Source organism: Dromiciops gliroides, chromosome 2 (genome assembly GCF_019393635.1).
Source record: "Dromiciops gliroides isolate mDroGli1 chromosome 2, mDroGli1.pri, whole genome shotgun sequence".
Lineage (NCBI taxonomy): Eukaryota > Metazoa > Chordata > Mammalia > Microbiotheria > Microbiotheriidae > Dromiciops > Dromiciops gliroides.
Window position 1 is genome coordinate 373,094,195 of NC_057862.1, and position 25,535 is coordinate 373,119,729.

The 25,535-nt window shown below is 48.3% G+C and overlaps 1 protein-coding gene across 1 annotated transcript; it reads right to left on the reverse strand.

Moving 5' to 3' along the window:
* Positions 1-360: 360 nt before the first annotated feature.
* MYLK2 (myosin light chain kinase 2) lies at positions 361-25,087 on the reverse strand. The gene is made up of 13 exons (XM_043987517.1): positions 24,962-25,087; positions 24,549-24,663; positions 22,828-23,233; positions 21,916-22,307; positions 16,710-16,815; positions 14,706-14,799; positions 13,486-13,595; positions 12,104-12,245; positions 10,498-10,568; positions 9,997-10,125; positions 5,794-5,946; positions 4,521-4,653; positions 361-2,365 (listed from the first exon to the last, which is right to left on the reverse strand). The coding sequence occupies exons 2-13, from the start codon at positions 24,610-24,612 to the stop codon at positions 2,285-2,287; spliced, it is 1,881 nt and encodes a 626-aa protein (XP_043843452.1). The 5' UTR covers positions 24,613-24,663; positions 24,962-25,087; the 3' UTR covers positions 361-2,284.
* Between the last annotated feature and the right edge of the window lie 448 nt (positions 25,088-25,535).

A 25,535-nucleotide genomic window follows, 5' to 3' on the forward strand; every position in this document is an offset into this window, starting at 1 on the left:
GACCTGATTCCTCTTCCATTAATTTGATGTGTCACAGAGCAGGATAGGCACAAATCCCTATCCTTCAGGAGCTTCAATTTCCGCCCCCCCCCATTTGTAAACACTGTGTGTGTGTTAGGGGTGTGGTCTGGGGGCTACTGTACAGTCTCTGACATTCTAGAGAAAGGGAAAAGGTCATGTTCAAGTGACAGATAACTGGGGCTTGGAGCTAATGTGATTTGGAAAACATGGAGACCACTCCCTGGGTCCTTTCCTTGTCTGACAGTCTGTGTGTGTGTGTGTGTACCATGCCCCTTGCCCAGGCTTCCCACTCCCCTCCCTTCCTCTTCCCTCCCCTCCCCATATTCAGACTGATGCTGTTCAACCTGTACATTTATTTACATGAAAGCCAGAGCTCTTGAATCTCATCTTTGTTCTGAGAATATGATGCATCATCCCAGCCCTTACCCTAGGCTGCTGTAACACCCTAACTGTCCTGTGTCTCTTCACTATCATGGCCTGGCAGTGATACATCACTCAGACCATCCAACCTAGGTTGGAAGGGTGGGATGAGCAGTGAGGTTGTTCCTGGGCATTTCTGGATGGCAAAGATGTCATCTTAGGGGGCCTGCTCATGTCAGCGTGCCTTCTGAGGTGATAGGAAAAGTAGAGATGTCAAGGCCTTCTGAAGAGCAGACCTACGGGAGCTAGCTGACTGGTAGGAGACTGCTGGAGTGCTTCTGCCCCCCACCTCTGCTTTCCCAGGTTCTTACTGACCCATGGTGAGATGTGTATATGGGGGGGGGGAGGGGGAGAGAGAGGGAGAAGGGACATGGGGAAGGGCAGGGCTGCCCTCCTCCTGAGTTCTGGCTCACTCACACACAGAAGTTCCTGCCTGTTGGTGGTCACTGTGAAATGGTGCTTTCATTGGGGTGAGGAGGCCGGCTAGGGGCCCAGCTGGTCTGCATTAGCACCACAGCCTCTCTGGACTCTAGCTATGTGGGGGAATCCTTTTCTGGGGAGGAGGCAGGTTCCATCTCTCTCTGCCTCTGTTGGTGGCTTGGGAAGGCCAAGGGGGTGAGTAGAAAACACAAAGCCCTTTTCTGTCTACCCCCACTCTCACCCCCCTGGCTAGGGACTCCTTCTGGGATCTGGGTCAGGGGCTTGCTTCCTTCCTTCCTTCCTTCCTTCTGTTCTGTGCAATGAGCCTTCTGGCCTAACAGGAACTGTTCTTTCCCTGAATTCCCCCCACCCCAGCTGGAGAGCTTACCCAGCAAACAGCGGTTCAGAGTCTGGGGACCCCTCATGTTTAAGGGAACTGGGAGCATTTGGGCACCCAGGGTCATAGGATTTAGAGTTGAAAGGGAACTTAGAGAACACTTAGTAAAATCCCCTCACTTATAGAGGAGGAAACTGAGGCCCAGAGGTTGTGTTACTTGTAGCAGAACCAGAATTTGAATCCAGGTCTTACGACCCCAAATCCAGCTCTTTTTCCATTATGCAATAAGGTCTCCTACTCCTTCCAAAGGCCCCTAAGTCTGACCATGAGTCCCACCCACCTACTAGCCCCAAGAATGGGCTATTAGCTCCCCTTAAGTCTAGAGGCCTGGAGAGTGGGGAAAGAGATTGCGGCAGGGAGGCTACTTGGGATACAAGATCCTGAGGCCAGAGTAGTTTCCTGATTGAAAACTGGTCAGGGTTTTAGACAACCCTGAACCCTCTGAATCATGGGCTCCATAGACTCAGCAGAGCGGGAGGGATTCTCTTTCAGAGAACAGAACCCAAGAGTAGGAACAAGTGCATGGAGTTTGGAGCCACGAGACTTGGGGTCTGATCCCAGCTCTGTTCTCTGTGTGACCACAGATGGTCACTTCCCCACTCTGGCCTCACTCAATTTCTCCATCTATCAAATGAGAGAATTGGACTATTCGCTCTCTATGGTCCCTTCCTGCTTGAAATCCTATGAAGCCTAGGTAGGAGGTGGCATCCAGTCAGGGAAGCATGACAGGACCCACAGGGTTAATTGCATGTTTGTGTGTTGGGGGCCTGGGGAGGAAGATTCTTTGAGAACAGAGAGGGATCTGGACCTGGTCACCTTTTGGCAGGAGAAGCCCCCACCCTGAGCCCGAGAAGGGGTTGCAAGTCCACCAAGCACAAGCTGTTGAGGTCTAGGCATTGTCCTCCCGACTGTCCTTTCCTTGGAGGCCTGGCCCATTGCCCTTAGGCCCTCCCAGTTGCTGGGCCCTTGGACCCCCTGAGGCTCTCTGGGTTGTTCTGTTGCAGCCTCCACGTAGCCCCCCTGGCCTCAGACCCCCAGAGCCATCAGGGCTCCTGAGCTGCTGATCTTCTTGAAACGGTTGGCAGCACTCACAGCGATGAAATTTTTCTGGGGGGAGAATAGAGTGTCTAGTAAGGAAATGAGTTTTCTTCCCTCGAGATTCATTCAAAGGTTGATGGCCCTTAGGACGATGATGTTTATCATATTAGTGGTTCACCCATATCCATCTGTCAAAATCCTTCAAGGCCCAGCTCAGCTATTGCCTCTTCCAGGAAACCTGCCCTGATTTCTTCTAGATGGAAGTGATTTCACTCTCCTCAGACACTATGCTAAATCACTTTGTCAGTACCTATCCTATACAGCATGGATCACACATTGCCTTGTATCAAAAGCAGTGGAAATAGCACTGGCTCTGGAGAGGAGGCCCTTGATTCAAATTCCATCTCTGATATTTACTACCCATGTGACTTTGACCAAGTCCCTTTGGCCTTTGAGCCTCAGTTTTCTCATCTGTGAAATGAGGATAATAATAATTGCACCAAAGCTCTAAATAACAAATATAGTGGTTGGGCCATATGTGGCCAGGACAGTCATGAAAGACTCCCTCTCATCAATCTTTTTTTTTTGTTTTGTTTTGTTTTGATTTTTGGTGAGGCAATTGGGGTTAAGTGACTTGCTGAGGGTCACACAGCCAGTAAGTGTTAAGTGTCTGAGGTCAGATTTGAACTCAGGTCCTCCTGACTCCAGGGCCGGTGCTCTAGCCACTGCACCACCTAGCTGCCCCTCATCAATCTTTTTAAGAAGATTCAGTTTTAATTGAATGCTAAGGTCAAATGTTTCTGAGCTTCAGCACCAAAGGAATACATATGCTGTTGGTGCCCTCTAAATTTCAGCACCCTAGAACAAAGGCCCAATTGCCCTGCCCTGGTTACACTTGTGCCTAAATCTGTCATGAGGAAAGTTCTTTGTCAACCCCAAAACAGTAAAGAAATGGGAGTGATTTTTACTTCAATTCTTCAAGCATCCATGATTTCATCAGGGCAAGTACTAGTCTTACATAAGTCATCACAGTATCTTCACACCCTGGAAGCTTCTCATAAGATATTGTGGCCAAACCACCTTGTATTCCCCTGGCCAGCCAGCACAAGGTGATAAGCTTTCTCTCTGCATTCAGTTAGGCTGGTTCTCCTGAGCCAGGATGTTCTCAAGGCCTTCACAGGTTAGCAAGAGCAACCAGGGTCTGTCTAGCCTCTGAGAGCCCAGTATCAGATGCTCCATCATGTTGGGAGATGGCTTCAAATGAAGGCTTTATTTTATTATGACTACAATTATTATTTTTTTTACAATTGTTATTATTACTGTCCAAGGATTCCCATTGCCCAAGTTTCACTTAATCTTTTTGTCCCACAGTGCCCCACACACAGGCCACCATTTGGAGTTCAGCTTTGGAAAATATTTGATAAACTGAATCAAATCACAGGCAGCTAGATGGCACAGTGAATAGGGAGACAGGCCCAGAGTGAGGAAGACTTGAGTTCAAATCCAGCCTCAGATATTTACTAGCTGTATGACCCTTGGCAAGTCATTTAACCCGTCTGCCTCAGTTTTCTCACTTGTAAAAGGGGGATGATAATAGCACTATCTCCCAGAGTTATTGTGAACATCAAATAAGATAATGTTTGTAGAGCTCTTGGCAAACCAAGCCCTCTATACAAGGGCTAGCTATTACTATCATTAAACTGAATTAGGTGACTCGAAGGTCCCTTCCAACTCTAATCCTGTGATCCTCTATAATCCACATGGTACATATCTTGAACATATGGATTTTTGCATGTTAGAATATTAGTTTCTTGTGGGCAGAGACTAGAGTTTCATCCTTAGTAATCATCGCAGTGCCAGCACAAGGTAAGTACTTAATAGATGTTTGTCGATTGACTAAACTGAACTGAGTCAAATAACAGGACTGCCACTCTGGCAGCAGTTGAAATGTAGTGGAAAGAGATGGTCATTTTGAATTAGAGGGCCCAAGTGTTATTTCTGGCTCTGTTACTTCCTTGGTGACTCTGGGAAAGTCTCTTGCCCCAACTCCAAAAGGTGGGAAGGGAGTTTGGTCTTGATGGTCTCTTCTAACTCTCTACCTTGACTTGAAGGCCCTGAGCTTGGGCAGCCTGGGTCCCTGACCCAAATACTGTGAACTCCTCCCGGTCCCCTCTGCCGGCCCCACCCTTGTTGGCTTCATCCATCCCCTCTTTGACCCAAATACCTTCCAGCGTCGCTTCATCACATATTTCTTGAGCAGGATCTGAGACTTGAGGCGTCGGTTACAGCGCTTGGCCTTCTCCGCCAGGTTGTTGAGCCAGGGGTGTGCCAGACACTGAGCCGCACTCATCCGTTCTCTAGGGAGGCAGCAGAAGGAAAGGTGGCTCTATGAGAATCCACATCGACCCTGCCCAGGCTCTGTGGAGCCCTACTGACCCACATAGCCCAGACCCCATGGAGGAATGACAGAGAGGGCCCTTGGCCAGGAGGAAAGATGGTTCCTATCAAAGCATCCCAGAATGCCAAAGCTGGAAGAGCCATTTTCATCACAGTCCAGCAGTTCTCACATTTATTCTTCACTCTTTTTTTTTTTAAATTTTTTTTTAAGTGAGGCAATGAGGGTTAAGTGACTTGCCCAGGGTCACACAGCTAGTTAAGTGTCAGGTGTCTGAGGCCGAATTTGAACTCGGGTACTCCTGACTCCAGGGCCAGTGCTCTATCCACTGAGCCACCTAGCTGCCCCCTCACATTTATTCTTTAAAAGTATTGAGGCTGGGGGCAGCTAGGTGGCACAGTGGATAGAGCACTGGCCCTGGAGTCAGGAGTACCCGAGTTCAAATTCGGCCTCAGACACCTGACACTTAACTAGCTGTGTGACCCTGGGCAAGTCACTTAACCCTCATTGCCCTGCAAAAACAAAAACAAAAACAAAAATAAAAGTATTGAGGTCAGGGGGCAGCTAGGTGGCGAAGTGGATAAAGCACTGGCCTTGGATTCAGGAGGACCTGAGTTCAAATCCAGCCTCAGACACTTGACACTTCACTAGCTGTGTGACCCTGGGCAAGTCATTTAACCCTCACTGCCCTGGGGGGAAAAAAGTATTGAGGTCCCCTTCAAGGAACTTTGTTTGTGTATAATATCTCTCTCAACATTTACCATATTAGAAATTAAAATGTCTTAGTATTCCTATAAAAATAGTTTTGACTCCACAGACTCCCTGAAAGGGTCTTGGGGAGCCCCCAGGGGTCCCAGGACAACACTCTGAGAAGCACCGATCTAGTCTAACCTCATGTCACAGCTGGGGAAGCTGAAGCCCAGAGATGGAGAGGGATTTGCCCCCGGTGAATGAGGAGCAGAACCAGAACTATCGCTTGGGTCTCGAGGTGTAGGCCATTTTGTATGGGTCATTCTAAGCAATGAATGGGATTGGGGTCAGGGTGGGGTCATAAGAAAGATGAGAGTCAGGATGGGAACCATGACAGGGGCCCAGGCCTCACCCAGGGTTCTTGATAATGAGCTTGGATACAAAGTCTTTTGCCTCCTCTGAGATGGTCTCGAAGGTCTCCTCATCAAAATACCAGTTGGCAGCCAGCACGTTGTTGAGGGTCTCAGTGTCATCATCTCCCAGGAATGGGGAGAGGCCACTCAGCCTGCCAGGAGGGGAGGGGAAGGAGGAGGTTTGAGTAGAAAGAAAGAGTTATGAGGGAGGAGAGAGAGGAGGGCAGAGTCAGAGGCTATAAATGCCATAAGGTGGAAGGAAAAACTTCAGCATAAGAACTGTCCCAGAGCGAAATGAATGAGTTCCCTTAGAGATCCCAGGAGTTCTTAACTTTGTGGCCTACCTCCTCAGCAGACTAGTAAAGCCTATTCTAAAGCTCCAATCGTTTCTAAATGCATGAAATAAAATGCATGCAATTACAAAGGAATCCAATTACATTGAACTATAGTATCTAAAATGTATTTAAAAACAAGTTCATGACTTATATCAGATTACTTGCTGTCTTGGGGAGGGGGGAAGGAGGGGAGGGAGAAAAATTTGAAACTACAAATCTTATAAAAACAAATGTCGAAAACTATCTCTACATGTAACTGGAAAATAATAAAATACTTTTATAATTAAAATTAAAAATAAAGGACAGTAGCCAAAAAAATTAATTAATTTAATTAATACATTAAACCTTAAAAAAAAAGCAACAAGTTAATGGGGGCAGCTAGGTGGTGCAGTAGATAAGGCACCAGCCCTGGATTCAGGAGGACCTGACTTGAAATCCGGCCTCAAACACTTGACATTTACTATCTGTGTGACCCTGGGCAAGTCACTTAACCCTCATTGTCCCACAAAACAAAAAACAAAAGAACAACAAGTTAACAGATGCCACATTAAGAACCCCTGCCCTAGTCTCCAATAACTGGGGGTCTGACCACCAGGTCAGGGATTTGTACAGAGGATTTCTATGGAGGTATGGGCAATTCTGTCTCCTCTTCAGCTCCAAGTCTACAATTCCAGGATTATATGATTTTTCCCAATATCAATCTATAAATTCAACCCAGTTCAGTATACATCATAGGTTCTTTTTTTGGGGGGGGGGCAATGGGGGTTAAGTGACTTGCCCAGGGTCACACAGCTAGTAAGTGTCAAGTGTCTGAGGCTGGATTTGAACTCAGGTACTCCTGAATCCAGGGCCAGTGCTTTATCCACTGCACCACCTAGCTGCCCCCCATCATAGGTTCTTAATAGCTAGTTGTTGAATGAATGGTTGAATGAATGAATGAAGTAGGGAGGAGGGAGGAATGAACTCCAGGGTCTTGGCCTAACTTTTTCCTTATCAGAAAGAATGGGTACAATTTAGGTCTTCCAACTACAAAATCTGCAAAGTTTTTGCCATCCCATACTATTCTAAATGCTCCATTAAAAAAAAAAAAGTTGGGATGCTTTACTACAGACTGTAGAGAAACATGGGGACAACAGGGGTGGCAGTGGAGAAGAACACCATAATGGGGAATGTTCAGAAAGGGTGGTAAGAAGGCTTAAAAAAAATAAAAATTTTAAAAAGGAAAGGGACCCATCAAAACAATATGCACATGTATAAATAAATACAAAGTGTGTAAAAGTTTTAATGGAATCCTGTTGTCCTATAAAAAATGACCAAGGGGACAGTTTCAGAGAAACCTGGGAAGATTTGTATGAACTGATACAAAGTGAAATTCAAAGAACCAGGAGGACAATTTATAGAATATCACCAACATTGTAAAATCAAACCACTTTAAAAGACTTAGGAATTCTGATCAACAGAATAAACAACCACAATTCTAAAGGCATCTTGATGAAACATGCCATTCATCTATCTTGGTAGACTTAGAGTAAAGATTGACGTAATGTTTGTTTTTATTTTGGTTTGGTTTTTTGGATTTGGCTAATTTAAGGATTTGTTTTGCTTGACTATACTTGTTTGGGTTTTTTTGTTTGTTTGGGGTTTTGGGGTTTTTTGTGGGGCAATGAAGGTTAAGTGACTTGCCCAGGGCCACACAGCTAGTAAGTGTCAAGTGTCTGAGGTCGGATTTGAACTCAGGTACTCGTGAATCCAGGGCCAGTGCTTTATCCACGGCACCACCTGGCTGCCCCCAAATTTTTTTTTTAAACAAAGAAACAAAGAAAAGTCCCAGCTCCTCTACCAATGCAAATTGTTCCCTTCAACCAATTCATAGAGAGTTCCTAGAAGACTGAGGAGCTATGTCACTTGCCCACATTCAAATAGACAGTACATGTCACAGGGAGGACTTGAATCCAGGTTAATCTTGACTCTGAGGCTGGATCTCTAGCTACTATGCCATGTTGCCTCACCTATCAGACCTCATTATCTATTATTAATTGGAATAATAGACAGATGGAAGACCTGAATTCAAATCCAACCTAAGACACTTACTAGCTGAGCAAGTCACTTAACCTGTGGCTTCTTCAATTTCCTCATCTCTAAAATGGAGGTAATAATAGCACTTACCTCCCAGAGTCATGAGGATAAAATGAGATGATATTTGTAAAAAGCAGTTTGTAAACCTTAAGCAGCTAGGTGGTGTAGTGGATAGAGCACGAGGCCTGAAGTCCAAAAGATTCATCTTCCTGAGTTTAAATCTAGCCTCAGACACTTATTAGCTGTGTGTGACCCTGGGCAAGTCACTTACCCTGTTTGCCTCAGTTTCCTCATCTGTAAAATGAGCTGGAGAAGGAAATGGCAAACTACTCTAGTATCTTTGCCAATAGAACTTTAAATGGGGTCACAAAAAGTCGGACACAACTAAATCGACACAACAACAAACCTTGAAGAACTATATAAATAATAACATTGCTATCTTGTATTGCTCTGGTACTTTCCAAGGCACCTTCATATCTGTTATTTCATTCTGTCACTGGAAGGGAAGTATTATCATGTCCATTTTAGAGGTGGGAAATCTAAGGCCCACAAAAAGGAATAAATAGACTTGCCCCACGTCACCCAGCAAGTCAGTAGCTGAGCTGGGACTCACACAGGGAAGGCTCTTTCCGATGTCCCAGCAGCCTCTGACCCCTGACGAGGGACTGCCTGTCCCAGCCTGCTCAGAAGACATCTGATCCTCTGCCGGACAGGCAGCAGGAAGCACCCTGTGGTGGGAAGGCTCATTCCTCCTCCAACCCTGGATGCCTCCCTGGAAGTTCACACCCTCCGCCTCCCTTTCTCAAGTCTCCAAGAACCTCCAGCATCTGGGACTAGAATATTGGGCCCTAACTCCTTTCAAGGCTCTGGAAATTCACCTCTGGATCTTAGGGAAACATTTCCTCTCTTGAGAGTCTGATTTCCACCCCTCTTCCTCCATTCCTTTTCCCCTTTCCTCCTTTACTAGCCTCAAGAAAGCTGGCAAATAAAATAACCTTACTCAGAACTCAGATTTCTATAGCATTCCCTCAAACAACCCAGTGAGGTGAGCCCAGAGTATTAAGTGATCCATCCTGGCTATAGAAATGGGAATTATGATTCATGAGAATAGAGATCTGTCTGGTTTGGGATCAGATCAGTAATGTTATGGGTAGAGAGAAATCCCACAAAGAAAACTGCCTTCCCCAAAGCCTTTTGGTGGCTGTTCTACAACTGCCAGCCTTAGAGAGTTACCTTAGGTCATTGGGAGGTGTTAGGTGACTTGACCCAGGGTCAAACAGGTGTCAGAGGTGGGACTCAAACCTAGTCCTTCCTGGTTCCCAGACCAGGTTTCTATCTATCACACCTCCCTCCTGAGCTATTATTATCTCCATTATGCACTTGGACAACTGTGGCTCCCACAGATGAAGAGACTTGTCCAGAGTCACCGAGCAGATTAGTGGCAAAGCTATGACAGAGACTGGGGCCTCCTGACTCCAACTCTAGTGGGCTTCCCCCCATGTCTGCTCCCAGGAGTTAGAGAGAGCTGGAAAGGACCTTGGAGATCTAGCCCAAATCCCCCACTTCACAGATGGGAAAATAGGCTCACAGTGGTCCAGGACACCCAAAAGTGGCAAGAAACAAAAGTGGGACACAATCCCATATTCCCAGATCTGCTGGTTCCAAGTCCAGCACCCTGGACACAACTGGCCGGGCGTGAAGCTCTATACCCTGTCCTTTCCACCCTCAGGAAGGCTAATCCCCCTCCCCTTCTCCCTGGGCTTCAGGGAAAGGCCCAGCAGCCCAGCTCACAGCATGTAGGTGATCACGCCCATACTCCACATATCTGTTTTATCGGATATTTGGTCGTAATTCACCACCTCTGGGGACAGGAACTCGGGGGTCCCAAAGTTGACTTTGAGCTTCTCGTTGGGATTGTATCTGGAGTGAGAAGGGGAGAGAGGAGCACAGGTTCAGGTGCAGGTGCCAGTAGGTGGGTGTTGACTCCCTAAAAGTTTGTTGCCTTTTTGCCTCCCTTTCCCCCCCTGCCCCCACCTTTCCCCTCTAGACACACAGCCGGGAAACCCAGGACCCAACACAGGGCATGCTTGTGTTCTCTCAAACTCCCTCAGAAGACTGCAGACCGCAGACTGGGACACTCCCCTTCCGCTGGCCTGCCTTCCCCTCCCCACCCGAGCAGGAGGTCATAGGGCTGGGGAAAAGTGGCTCTTCCCTACCCCACCCACCAACCCTGAGGCAGGGGAGGGAGGTGGGAGGGGGGACAGGAAGGGGGAGGGAGGCGGAGAAGGGTACCTCCGTGCCAGGCCAAAGTCGATGATCTTCACCATGTGTCCCGTGGTGCTGACACACAATATGTTCTCAGGCTACGGAGACAGGACAAGGCCCCCACACCCACACAGCTCCTCAGACCTAGAGGCTCCAATTTCTGCCCTGGCCAGGAGGCCTAGCCTGATTACCCCAGCACCACCTGCCACCCCTTTCCTCAAATAATCTCAAGGTACTCCCTGGGGAGGGCCCCCACTCGCCTCCTTCAGCTCTCCAAACGACAATGTCTCTTTTCATCAAGGCTGCATGACATGAGCTTTAACACTGGCCCTGACAGCTCCCTGCTCCCTGCTCTGGGATTGTTTTCGCATCTCTAAAGTGAGACGGATGGACCCTTTTGTTCCTTCCAGCCTATGTTCTAACGGTCTGTTAAGGCCCCCAGCTCTGCCATTCTATCTGCTAACGTTCTGCATTCTGACTTTCTGTTAGACGGCCCCCTCCCTCAGTTCTGACATTCTGTTTTCTAACACCATCTCTCCCACCCTAACGTTCGTTCGTTGTTCTAAGATCTCTCCCAGCTCTGTCAATCTATGTTCTAATATTCTGTGTTCTAAGTCTATTAGACCTCCCCCTGCCAAGTTCTGACATTCTATTTTCTGAGGATCAGCTCCCACTCTGATGTACTATGTTCTAAGATCCCTCCCAGCTCTGCCGTTCAATGTTCTAACATTCTGTATTCTAATATTCTATTAGATGCCTCCCCCCAAATTCTGAAATGCTATTTTCTAAGCACACACACACACACACACACACACACACACACATTCACCCCTGCCATTCTGTCTTCTAACATCTTTCCTAGCATTCCTTGCCATTTTCTGAATGTCCCTCTGGGGAGGGGGGCAAGACATCCCTCCCCATCACCTCTGTATAACTTGAACCCAGGCCTGGTCTTTGGTAATGACGAGCCAGTAGAAAGAACGATGTTGGGGTAGTTTGTCTCCACTGTAGCCCCCATCTCCCTGTGGCGACCTCTGTCAGGTGCCCAGCACCCTTCTGTGGCTGCTGGCTTCTCAAGGCCCCCCACCTAAGCCAGTCTGTCCTGCTCAGACATCCTGGGCTTGGACCTCTCTCCCTGTTCCCCCAAATCAAGATCTGGTCCCAGCAAAAGTCCTGATAAACTCGGGTGTTAATGAATGGTGAGAATAGAATTCTAATAGTGCAAGATTCTGTCACTGGTCCAGGACAGTGGGTATGTGATCTTCCCAATGCCCCTCTCGCTGTGAGTTCAGTCCATCCTGTCTCCCCCACTAGGCTATAATAATAATAATTCATACTAAAAAATTCCATATACATTAATATTGCAAAGGGCTTCCTGCACAGCAGGGAATTCAAGCATCATGATTCCTGTTTTAGAGATGCCTAAAGGAAGGCTGGAAGACACTTCCCCCCCCAGATGGTAGGGTTTCTCTCCCCCATGTAAGTTCTGCAAACTCAAGACAGTGTTCCCCCCAAGTGGGGCCCAGAGGACACTCGATGGCTGACTATTCTGGGTGTCAGTCATCTGATGTCCCTCACCCCTCCTCCCCAGCCCACTGACCCCACCTCAGACTGGCTCTGGCACCCTGAGTACCTTGAGGTCTAGGTGGAGCACTCTCATGTTGTGCATAAAGAGGATCCCTTCACAGATCTGCCTGACAAACACCATGGTATCCACCTCTGTCAGCTGGTAGTCCTCATCCACAATCCTCTCGAACAGCTCTCCACCCTCCACACTGTGGGCATAAGAGACCACCATGACCCCAGCCTCCGGCCATCCTCTCTTCCCGCCCAGCCCCATCCAACAATCATCATCGGAGCTGACATCTCTATATCAATTTCCCCACACTGTTCCATGAAGGTTAATAACAGGAGGATTATCAGTCCCATTTTACAGATGGGGAAACAGGCTCGGGGTGAGAACATGACTTGCCTAGGGTCCCATAGCCGGTGAATATTCAAGTACTTCTGACTAACATCTGAGGCCCTCTACAATCTGGTGGCGCCCCATCTTTCTAGCATCAGATCTTATTTCCTGTATCCTCTATACCCCGTTCAAGCTGAGCTTCTCTCAGGGCCCCAGTCTGTCAATGCAACCTCCACACAACCTTTGACTCTTTCTCCTTCATCTCTCCCATCCGGTTAAACTGCCAGTTTTGTGTCTGAATTCTCTCTCATACCTCATCCATCCTCTCTGTGCCTCCTGCCACTCCCCTTGTATGAGCCTTCGTTAATATATCTGCCTGGATTCTTCCTATTTCCACACTTTCCCCCCTTCAATCTATCTTTTATCCCATTGCTAGAAAAATCTTCCCTGTGTATAGATCCATCTGGTCATGGCCCTCCCTACTCAAAAACTCTAGTGACTCCTTATTACCGACCCAGTGAAATTTAGAGGTCCTTTCTTGGCATTTGAGACCCACAATTATCAGGCAACACTTTACCTTTCTAGCCTTATACTCAATACTCTACCCAAGGGGGCAGCTAGGTGGCACAGTGCATAAAGCACTACTCACCACATAGATAATGAAATATTGTGTATGAAAGAACCATATCCTTCTCTTCTCCCTACCTCTCACCCCCAGGAGAATGTGAGCCCCATGAGAATGTCCTCCAAACTTTGTGACATCCCCAGCACAAAGCACATGACTCTACACCAGATGGGTGACTAATAGATGTTTCCTGAACAGATGTTTGTGGACATGGTAAAGTCAGAATTCAAACCCAGATCTTCTGAGCCTAATACAGAACACTTCCCAGCACCCTGCACTGGCTCCATGTGTGTTTGGCACAAGAGGACTGGTTTTCCTGGGGTAGATGTGGATCTAGGGGTGGGAGGGTTACAGTTCTTGTTCAGGAGAGACTGCTCAGCATGAGGTTTAGGAAGTGGACATCAGACTTCTGAAGGCTCAGCTGCAGGAGGAGCTCTTTGATCTTCTTGGGGAATGCCCACCCTCCCCATAACTGTTCACTCACAACTCCATGAAGAGGATGATCTCATGTGAGGTTTCAATGGCAGCATAGAGCTGAATGAGGTTATGGTGGTTTAGCTGGTTCATCACCTCAATTTCCAACAGTGCCATCTCCTGGGTTCCATAAACAGTCAGAGAACATCAACAGCATCACTATCGTTACCATCGACATCATCATGAGCAACTTTTTAAAAACTATTTTCCATATTTGCTATGATTGTCATCACCGCCATTCACCACCAGCACCACCACACCTTCCATCATGGTCTCCCTATTCGACAGCATCATCAATGTTGCATCGACACCACCACCACTATCACCATCACCACCACTACCATTACCATCATCATCATCACCAGTCACTGTATCCACCACCATCAACTTCAGTCTCACCACCATCACCACCACCACCACCACCACCACCATCACCATCACCACCAGTCACTGTGCCCACCGCCATTGGCTGTAGCCTCACCACCACCACCATCACCACCACCATTACCACCACCACCATCACCATCACCACCACCACCATCACCACCACCACCACCACTGTCACCACCACCACCGTCACCATCACCACCAGTCACTGTGCCCACCACCATTGGCTGTAGTCTCACCACCACCACCATCACCACCACCATCATCACCATCACCACCATCACCACCACCACCATCACCATCACCACCAGTCACTGTGCCCACCACCATTGGCTGTAGCCTCACCACCACCATCAGTAGCACCGCCATCACCATATCAATATCACCGTTATCATCATGTTCACCACTACCTTCATGACCACCAAGCCTTAAATAAACATCTCACAGCTTGCAGTCCTTTGCTGGTTGCTAGAACTGTACAGGCTAGGTATCTTCCTGGGACAGGGATGAGGGAGTGAGAAATGGATATCAAACTGCCTTCCTTGGGCCAAGGGAAAGTCTAGAGCCTGGTCAAACAGGGAGAGCCCTAAGTAAGGAGAAAGTGGAGGGGTCTGAAGCTCAGGTATTCCCTACCTACAGCCCTCTTCCTATGGCCTTCTGCAAAGGGGAAGAGATTCTAGAAGGGACCTATGTGGTAAATGGAGGGAGCTGGGAAAGACAGGATGATGCCTGAAGAGCTCTCCTGGCATCCTAGGGAAAAACTACCCAGCCTATGAGTGACCCATTCCCTCCCAAAGGATGAATAGACAGAGAAGAGCCACCTGATTCCTCAGTAGACCCCACCTTGTCTTTTGGACTTTGCTTCTTGATGGTCTTCGCAGCCAATTTGAGGCCTGTGGCTTTCTCTGTACATGTGCAAACTTCCCCAAATTTCCCCCTAGAAAAAGGAGGAGCTGGGGGTCAGAGGGCCATTGGCCAAGGGAATAGGGTGTAATATGCCCAAGGATGGCTTGGCCCCAACCCAGATTGATCATGAGCCCACCCATTCCCTGGGGAGGGAGATAACTAGACTAGATTCTGGCCATAGCTCTGTGTGACCACAGACAAGGTCCTTCTTCTCGATGAGCCTCATTTTCCTCATCTGTTGTTGCTCAGTCATTTCAGTTATGTCTGACTCTTTGTGAACCCATTGGAGATTTTCTTGGCAAAGATACTGGAGTGGTTTGCCATTTCCTTCTCCAGCTCATTTTACAGATGAGGAAACTGAGGCAAACAGGGTGAAGTGACTTGTCTAGGGTCACACAGAGTATAAGTTCAAATCTGAAGCCAGATTTGAACTCAGGAAGATGAGCCTTCTTGACTCCAGGCCTGGCGTTCTATCCACTGAGCCACCTAGCTGCCTCTTTCCTCATCTATAAAATTGTAATAACCAAGAGGAACTGCCATGATGATCCAACAATAAAATAGTTAAATTAAGGTTGATTTGAGGAATAACTAAGGAACCCTTCAGGCCTCTCTCAGGAGCTCCTCTCTTTCCCAGGGGAAGTCCAAAAGATCAAAGCCTACAGGGGAGGGAGAATCAGGAAGGATTGCTGGTTTTGTATGCTCTGTGTGTGTGTGTGTGTGTGTGTGTGTGTGTGTATATACAAAAGAACATCAAAACATTACACAAACACACCCCACCTTTTAAACTGGGTCACCCCCACATCCTGTGATCTGGGCAGAGAGAGGCAGTCTGAGCTAAATCAGGGCTGTCCAAGGTCAGGCATGATAATAGCTAAATTTAATCTGTTTGCTTTAATCAGGGGTATGCTGGTAAATGCTTAATAATCAGCTCCTAAAAAATGCATATACAAAGCATGCATTTAGGTTTCATCATTATTCAGTCATTTTCTCCATCACCTTCTTAAGTCTAGATGAACAACGAAAACAATAAATGGGTAAAACAGCAAATGACTTATAGGTTTGCCCATTTCAAAGGTGTAAATGCTGACACTGAAAATTTAACAACTGGCTCTTGGGTACCGGAGTTGGTTCCAGCATATCCCTGGCTTTAAAGTCAGAAAAGCATTGATAAACATTCCCTAGTTTGAGCTCTGTAACAGCCCTTGGGACGGAAGCATCGTTATTATCCCATTTTGCAGATGAGGAAGCTGAGACTTAAAGAGAATAAATGACTTGCTCAGGGGTCCCTGAAGCCAGTAGGTGCAGCAGAGTTTGAACCCAGATCCTTGCCAGTACTCTTTTCCACTCCCTCTGCTACCTTGCTAAGGGGAAGGCACACACCCTCTCCCCCACATTCACCTTTCTCTACCTCTGATAAAACAGGATAGGTGTGAGAACTTCCCCCCTCGGCACTGGTATTCTCTCCCTTTTCAAATTACCTGGTATAATACTTTTCTGTGTACATGTTGAATCTCCACAGTAGAATATAATCTCCTTGAGGGCAAGAACTGCTCCATTTTTTTGTCTTTATATCACCAATGCCTGGCAAAGTGCCTTAAAGGCACACAGGAGGTACTTAATAAGTGACTGGTTGAAATCAGTCTGGGTTGAATTCAATTCAATCCAGTCCGATTGAACTGAATTCAGCCAGCATTTATTAAATGCCTTCTATGTTCAAGGCACTTCGCCAGACAGATCGGACCCGCTTGGGTCCGTCTACGAGAAAGGTGGGCAGCTAGGGATCTCCAGGATCTCCGCTTCCTCTCCCTGCCTTGATCCCCCAGCGCCTCGGGCAGTGCCTTGTACATTCATGGAACTGAATCTCCTGCCCTCCCTGCCTCCCCCGTGGCCAAACCAGTCTGGCATAGGCTCTCCCCCCAGGGCATCAGTCCAGCTTCTTACCCTCCCAGCTGATGCTGGGAATCGATGGTGAATTCACTGCTCACGTTTGCGGTCCTTAGCTCCACGATGCGGTGGGGGAAGGGAGCCGGAGGAGGGGGGCAGTCATCTGAAAAGAATAAATAAAACACATTTATTAAGGCAGGCGATGGCTTTTGTGGTCCTCCATATTCCTGGTGCACAGCACAGTGTCTAGCACACAGTACGCACTTAATCGATGCCTGTTCACTGATTGAGAGACCGTTGAGTGCAGAACACGGACCGGGCTAAGCAGACAGACTCCGAATCAGCTCTGGGGAAGGAGGAGATCTACACTCCCTTACAAAAACACCACTACAACTGACCCAGCCATCCCTCTAGGAACTCAGGTGGATCCCCAGTCCTATACTTCCCCTCAGCCGACTTCTGCTAATCCCTGCTAAAGCTCTGGGAGCAAGCATTAATGGCTGATAATGTGGGTGGGAGGTACTGCGTTATTATGGACAGAGTGTTAGTTCAAGAGTCGGGAGGACTGGATTCCAGGCCTGACTTGGACTAATTGTGTGAGCCACAGGGAAGTGGCTTGAGAATCAGAGAGCCTGGGATCATGGGATCATAGAAATCAGTACTTGAAGTTTGGGATCCAAGCCCTACTCCCTGTGTGACCCTTGAATTAAGGGACTTGGCCTCTCTAGGACAGTTTCTTTCTCTGAAAAATGGAAGAGTGGAACTAGCTGTCATTCCATATTTCATTATAGTCCAGGAGCCCTAAAAGCCTCAGGGACACTTCCCAGAACCTCCCAGCCTCACTACTCCCATCATCAAATGCCCAAGGCAGGGGTCTGTTGGGGCCGGGGAACCTATGCCTTCTGGGGACATTCTTCCCTGGTGGTGTTATTCTCGGAAGCAGGGGCTTGAGGCTAAAACACAGGTTGTGAGGGGAGAGGCAGCAAGATGGCAGGTAGAGTGTCTAACTAATACCATAAAGATCTGAGTTCAAATCCTGCATCAGATACTTCCAGTTGTGTGACCTTCAACAAGGCACTTAGAATCTTTTTCAGTCTCAGTTTTCTCATGGATGACGTGGGAATAATAATTGCACCTACTGCCCAGGACTAGGCTTTGTAAAGTTTAAAGTCCTATAGACATGTTAGCTGTTATGGCCTGAGTTCAAGTCCAACCTCAGACATCCTAGCTATGTAACCCTGAGCAAGTCACTTAACCTCTGCTTGCCTCAATTTTCTCATCTGTAAAATGGGAGATATTAATAATATCTAGGGTTATGAGGATGAAACGAGAAAATAATTGTGCTTAGTACAATATATATGCCTGGCATATAGTACATGCTATATAAATATTAGTAGTTATTGTTACTATTTTTAAAAATAAAAGTATTTTATTATTTTCCAGTTACATGTAGAGATAGTTTTCAGCATTTGTTTATATAAAATTTCCAATTTCCAATTTTTCTCCCTCCCTCTCCTCCCCCCCTCCCCTAGACAGCAGGCAATCCGATATAGGTTTTATATATTGAGAGAGAGAGAGAGAGAGAGAGAGAGAGAGAGAGAGAGAGAGAGAGAGAGAGAGAGAAACCCCTAGAGACTTTGAGAAGACCCGTTTGCCATAGATAGAGGTTGCCACCTAGTGTCAAAGACTGGGAATAAGAAGCCTTTGCTCAGGGCTGAAAGTCAGTAGGTTGGTTGGCTGAGAGCAGTGGGGTGCTTTCTATAGTAGGCAGCCGTCTCAGAAGACTATGTTCAGACCTCCATAACTGGGAGCCCAGCCTGTTTGCCAAGGAGCAGCAGGGTGGAGGAGGGAAGAGTTTAGGTCCAGGCTGGCAGGTTGTTACTGACTCTCCACCACCAGCCACTTCGCCTCTCTCCAGGGCCCTAATAGAGTCTGTTCCAGCCATACCCTTCCCACAGGGAATTCAAGACAAGTACTCATCATCTCAGGTGGTAGCCCCAACCTTGGTTATGGCCCTAATGTGTCCATAGGAGATAGTTAGGTGGTGCAGTAGCTAGAGCACTGGGCCTGAAGTCAGGAAGATGAGTTCAAATCTGTCTTCAGATACTTACACTTTCTAGCTGTGTGACCCTGGTTAAGTCATTTAACTGCCTGCCTCAGTTTCCCTGTAGGAAAACAGGGATAATAGTAGTACCTACCTCAAAGGATCGTTTGTGTGAATCTAATGAAAAGATATTTTTAAATCACCCGGCAAGCTCTATATAAATGCTTATTTCCCTTCAGGTTCATTTTGTTCCTCCTCTGCTCAAAAAGATTCTATAGCTCTCTATTGCCTCAGGATAAAGTCACAGACTCTACATCTGAGAGGGACCTCAGAACAGAATTTTTGTGCTCCATTATCAGTGATTTCATGTGCAGGGAACTCTCAGGGTGGGAATTCCTTCCACTGATGAAGAACAGCAACTCTCTAACTTACAGACTTATAGAGTTGCCTGGGGACATTTAGAGGTGAAGTGACATGCCCGTGGTCGCCCAGTGAGGATGTGTCACAAGCAGGACTCAAGCCAAGTCTTTCTGACTCCCAAACGAGTCCTCTACCCAGAATGCCTATTCAGCTTCCTCTTTCATAACAGCATGTTAGAGCTGAATGTGATCTTGGGATACATCGCAATAGAATCAGGAAGGACATTAGAAATCACAGTCTGACTCCCTTGGTCAGGAAATGCTGCTCCCATGAGAACCTCTCTGGGGTCCCCAGGCCTGAAATAATTCCTATCAAACCTGCCTGTAGCGATACAGCCCAAAACCTCGCAGAGCTCCCCCTTTCCCTAAGCTCCGGGGGTCACGTTTTCTGTGCCCCCAAGATCAGCATTTGCTTACTCTGATCCACAAGAGATCTGTCTCCCCAGCCAAGACTATGACCTCCCCGAAGGCAGGGAATGAGGCTGAAGTAAGGATGGAGAATGAGCTGGGCATTTCATCTAAAGTTCTCCTGACTCTATGAGCTAATAGTCACAAATCATTCATTTCTGTAGCAATCTCACAGACCATCATATCTGTATCTCGAAACTTAAAATCTTAGTCACGAGCATCTAGAGACCAACAAGCCAAACCTTTCATATCCAGAGACTACCACTCCCAACCTCTCACCTCAATGGAACAATCTGGATGCTTCACATCTGAATATCGAAACCCAATCCCCCTCATCTGAATCTGGAAACTTGACAATTTAAAATTCTTTCATCTATATCTAGAACTCAACAATCCCAACCCCCCTCATTTGTATATGGAACCTAACAATCTCAACTCCTCTCATTATTATCTAGAATTTTACCCTTATAGTTGTGTCTAGAACCTAAAGACCCCAACCCTTCTTATCTGTATCTGGAACATAACTATTCCAAGTCTTCTCCTCAGTATCTAGAATTTAACCCCTCACAGTTGTGTCTAGATCCTAACAGTCTCAACTCCTCTCATCTGTGTCTAGAAACTAACAATCTCAACTCTTCTCATTAATTATCTAGAATCAAACCCCAAATCTTCTCTTCTGTAGCTATAATATAATCCCTCACATTTATGTCTAGAACCTAACAACCCAAGTCCTTCCTATCTGTATCTAGAACCTAACAATCCCAGCTTCTCAGATCTGTATCTAGAACCATAGAAGTCCAAACCCCTCAATCTGTATCTAGAACCCAACAATGAAACCCCATCACCTGTGGGAAATGACTATTGAAAAGGGCAATGGATTTGGAATCAAAGAATCTGGGTTCAAATTCTTGCCCTGTTATTCTCTATGCATGTGGCCTTGGGCAAGTCACTTAAACTCCCTGGGCTTCTGTTTCCATATCTGTGAAATGGGAAGACTGGACTATACGACCTCTGACATCCTTTCCAGCTACCTATAGTCACAGTCCTTTACATCTGTATCCAGAACCTAAAGATCACAGTCATTCACATCTGCACCAAGCTCCTCGGGCCTCCCTGGGTCACACAATTAGCACAGTGCCTCACACACTGTAGACGCTTAATAAACATTTAGCAACTGATTCAATTAGATGCTTTGTTTAAATCATTAAATTAAATCATTATCTTTTTTAAAAATTTTCATAAATGAGGTAGCCAGATGGCACAGAGTATTGAGTCTACAGTAAGGAGGATTAAAATTCAGCCTCAGACCTTCCTAACTGTGTGGCTCTGGGCTTAACCTGTTTGCCTCAGTTTCCTTATCTGTAGAATGGGAACAATAACAGCACTTGCCTCCAAGGGTGGTTGTGAGGTTCAAATGAGACAATCTTTGTAAAGCCCTTAGCACAGTGCCTGGCACATTGTAAGCTTGACATAAATGTTAGCTTTCGTCGTCATCATCATCATCATTCATAACACCCTATGAGGGGCAGCTAGGTGGCGCAGTGGATGGAGCACCGGCCCTGGATTCAGGAGTACCTGAGTTCAAATCCGGCCTCAGACACAACACTTACTAGCTGTGTGACCCTGGGCAAGTCACTTAACCCCAATTGCCTCACTAAAAAAAACCAAAAAACATAACACCCTATGAGGTAGGTTGAGAAGGGATTATTATCCTCATTTTTTTGTGAAGAATGTTCTTTGTAAAGCTTGAAACACTATAGAAGTGTGATGTGTAATTATTATTGGTGTTTGTTTTTGTTTTTTTTTTAGCGAGCCTGCTTCTTTCCTTTAAAAAACAAAACAAAATGAAAATCTTCCCTTTGGTCTGGGAAGGATCTCTAAGCATCTTACATATTACTTAGGCTTCTTCCTCATTTGGATGGGAGAAAAAGTGTAGGAAGGGGTAGGAAGACAGATGGGACACTGGGGCAGAAACCAGAGCTGAACTCAGACTTCTGCCCCAATGCAGGAGGCTGCCCGGTTTTCCGGCCCTATCCAGTGACATCTGCTCGATGTCAGGGCTCCGAGTCCCTGCCTCGAGCCCTCTCCTTGGCCAGGAAGGGAATCCTGTCCAGGAGCTGAGCTGAGTGAGCAAAGGTCAGGCCCCAACTTGTCCCCAGGCTGGGGGGGGTGAGGGGAGTGTAGGGTTGGCGGTGTCTTTTCTGAGTCTTATGTTACGGCCCTGGGGGCCATTCCGGCTGGGTCTTGGATCTGGTTGGCACAAGATCCTGGTCATTTTAGTTCTTAGGCAGGCTACATACCCCATTGAGTTGGAGCAGAAGGGTTCTAGAGTTTGGGGACTAGGGTCCCTAAGTCCAAGACATAGACTACCCCCTTTCCCAGCCCCACCTACCCAGAATCTCGAAGGTATCCTCTTTGTTGGCACTAGGACAGGCGGTCTTCTCTGTCGCCTCTTTTTCCAAGGGAACAGCCTGGAACACGATCCCTTCAGGGTTGTCCCCTTCTCCCTTAGCAGAGCTGCTGTCCGGCTGGGCCTTGGGAGGACTAGCTGGGCTGGGCTGGGCCTGGGATCTCTCTCCTTCTGGGCCCTGAGCCTTCTCCAAAGGCTTCTCCTGGCTCCCTGCCTGAGGATCCACCAACTTTTTCTCTCCCTCGGCAAGCTTGCTAGAAGCAGCCGGGGTGCGGCTGGCTTGTCCAGAGATGGTTTCTGAGACCTGAGAACCCTGCTTTCCACCAAGAGCTTTCTCTGCTTCCCCCAAGCTCTTCTCCATCGGTTTCTCAGAGCTGGAGAAGAGAGAAGAGGGCAGATTTTAGATCCGCTGATCCCTTCAGTGGTCAAGGCTCCCCATGCCCCAACCATCTCAGAGACCCAAGTAGGGAAGGTTACCAGAGAGACAACTCCCATTATCATCGGGTCAAATTCAAGGGCCCAGGGTGGAGAATGAAGGGAATAGATGTCCAGGAATGGTCATGCATGGTATCAGGAGGACTCAATGGTTATGTTCTTCAGAATGGGGAGGACCAAGCCGGGCACCCCAGAGACAGAAACAAGGGGAATGTTTTTACAAGATGCTAGGCTTATAAATGTCTTATCAGAGCCAAAGGGAACCTTAGAGAGATAGCTAGGGCAGCCCTTCCTTGTTCTGCAGAGAAGGAAGCCAAAGGCCCAGTGAAGGAAAATGACTTGTTGAAGATCACACAAGCTGGTAACAGAGCTAAGACGAGAACGGAGGCCTTCCTGCCTCTCACTGGCATTGGCTGCAGGTGCAAAGCCCTGTGGAAGCCAGGGCCAGAAAGCACTTACCTCTGGATAGTAGCAGGGCAGCTGGGGCTGTGCAGGAAGGGTGGGGGTGCCTTCTTAGGTTCTTCTTTGCCCACTGGCTTCTTTTCTCCCTTGGTCTTTTCTCCTGCCCCTTGGCCACCCTTGCTGTTCAGCCCAGTCTCAGATCCCTTGGGACCAGCCTCTGGTTTTTTCCCTGACGGATCCATCGGTAGGGACTGCTGGGGCAGGGCAGCCGCTGGTCCGGCACTTCCCTCCGCTGCTGCCAGGGATGCCTCCCCTACCCCTCCATCTGGCTGGGCCACCCCACCAGCAGCAGTAGCTCTTTCCTTGGGGGGGCCTGGGCTGCCAGGCAGGGGCTGGCCTGGAGGCACAGCTCCTTTCTCCTGGACAAGAGAAGCCTCACCAGCCCTGCCTTTGGGGGCATTGTCTGCAAGTGAGAAGGTGATATTAAATCAGGAGATCCCCCAGCTCCACCTAAGCCGAAGTGCTGGAGCTCCCTGGCCCTGGTCTGGGGTCTTCTTAATCCTCCCCCCAAGTCACAATAACAGCAACTTATATTTCTACAGCTCAAGCAACTGATAGGGCAATGGTTATACCCCTCCCCAATACTCCCCACCACCACCCTGCGTGCGCGTGCGCACGCGCACACACATATTTTTACAAAGTTTCAGAGAGTATCATAGGATCTTAGAGGTAGAAAGAACCTTAAGCATCATCTAATGTCATTTCGCAAGAGGAAACAGAGGCCCAGAAAGAAAGGACTTGCCCATGATCTCATACCCATTGGGACTGGGATTTGAATACAGATCTCTCCTTATTCCAAGCACAGCACTCTTTCCCCACCACTTTATTGTTAGGGCCTAGATTCCTGGCCCATGTGCTGGGCCCTTTAAATCCTGGGTCTCTGGTCTCCTACCCCTCCTCATAGTCAGCTAGGAAGTGCCCCCAACTTCCACCTTCATGTCTGAGATGCTCATGTCTTCCTCCCAAGATCCCACTTTCCCGGCTGACTGACGGTGAGACCCAGCCCTAAACCCTGCTTGCCCCTTTCCAGGAATGCTCAGAACTGGACCTTCTGCACAGGGTGGCTGCAGATCTTTTCAAGAAGGAGAGTGGGAATATGCCAGGGGTTTGCCCAGTGCCCAGACCCTGACTTCTGCCTGCCGGATGACCTGGGAGTACTTCCCAAGTCTCTTGAGGAGACCCATGGAGTAGTGGGGAAAATCCTGGAGTCCAAGGAGCTGGTTTAAAATCCTGATTCTGCTACTTATAAAGAAAGTCACTTCCTGTCTTTGGGCCTCCGTTTCCTAGTCTATAAAACAAGAGGCTTGGATCTGACATCAGTCAGACAACAAGAATTTACTGAGTGCTTACTATATTCCAGGCCCTATGCTGAGAGCTGGCGATGCAAAGAAAGGCAAAAACACGGTCCCTGACCTCAAGGAGTTTCTGTTCTAATGAGGAAGACAACAGTCTCTTCTCACCCACCGAAAGCTCTAGAGGGTACCCCTTACTAACCTGCCCTCCCAGCTAGGAACTATAAGCAGAGTATGGCAGGAAATACCACAGCTTAGGGCACAGACTCCCAAAGAGAAGGATTCCAGCCCAGAGGGCAGCAGGGAGGGCAGGGGACTGACTTCAGCCTCTGACCTCAGCATTTCAAGTTCTCTACCAGCTACCTCCCCAGGTCGGGCTATTCCCACTATCTGCCAGCCGCTAGCTACCACCCGCAATCCCAGCACCTGTGGCCACTTCTGGGCTCGGGGTTCCTTGCTCTGTTGTTGCTCCTTTGCCTGCAGTTGCCATGAGGAAGGCTGGTCCTTCTGCTTGTCTGCCTCTAGTCTGTCGGACTATTGCCTGCAGAGAGAGGAGTGGAGGAGAGGTTTCAGACCCAGGGAATGAAAGGGCAGAAGGGGACAGGAGGTAAGCTAGGGGAGGTCCTGCCCCAGATGGGTCCTAGCAGGGGTGGGGAATCCAGAGAAGTGAGGGCTGGGAGAGAAGGCATTAGAGGCGGCTCTGGGGCATGCCACAAGGGATAGGTAATCCGGTCCTGACAGTGGCTTGCACAGACTGAATGTGAATGGTCTTCAGATCCGGAAGGTGTTGAGTGGTAAGGACTAGAGGACGGGGTGAGCGGAGGGGGTGGGGAGGTTACCTGGTGGCCAGGCCAGGCCCAGGGCACAGACGTGTGGCTGCCGGAGCGGGTGCTGCCCTATAACGAGTGCAACAGAGCTGGGGAGGCAGCACAGGAGGAGGAGGAGGAAGAGAAGGAGGAGGAGGAAGAGGAGGAGGAGGAGGAGGAGGAGGAGGAGGAGGAGGAGGAGGGGGAGGAGGAGGAGGAGGAGGAGGAGGAGGGGGAGGAGGTGCCCGACGAGAAGGATCCCTTACACGGGGGCCATGCAGCTATGAGCCCAACAAGCTTCGCCTTTCGGGCCACCTGTTCCTCTTGGCTCGGGTTCAGAGGACACGCCATTCTTCCCACGGCCACCCTGCCGGCCAGCAGGGGCTCAGGCTTGGGGGAGCCGGGGTAGGGAAACAAACAGAAGCAGAGGAGAGAGGAGAGAGGGAGGAAGCAGTCACTGCCCAGTCACCCAGACCTCTGCACCCCTGGACCTGGGATAGACACCCAAGCTTCCTTCCCCTTGGGTCCTGCCTGGTCCCAGGAGGGTGGCTGCCTGGGGATCACCCCTTATATCCCTCTAGATCAGGGGTTCTTAACTCTGTGGTCC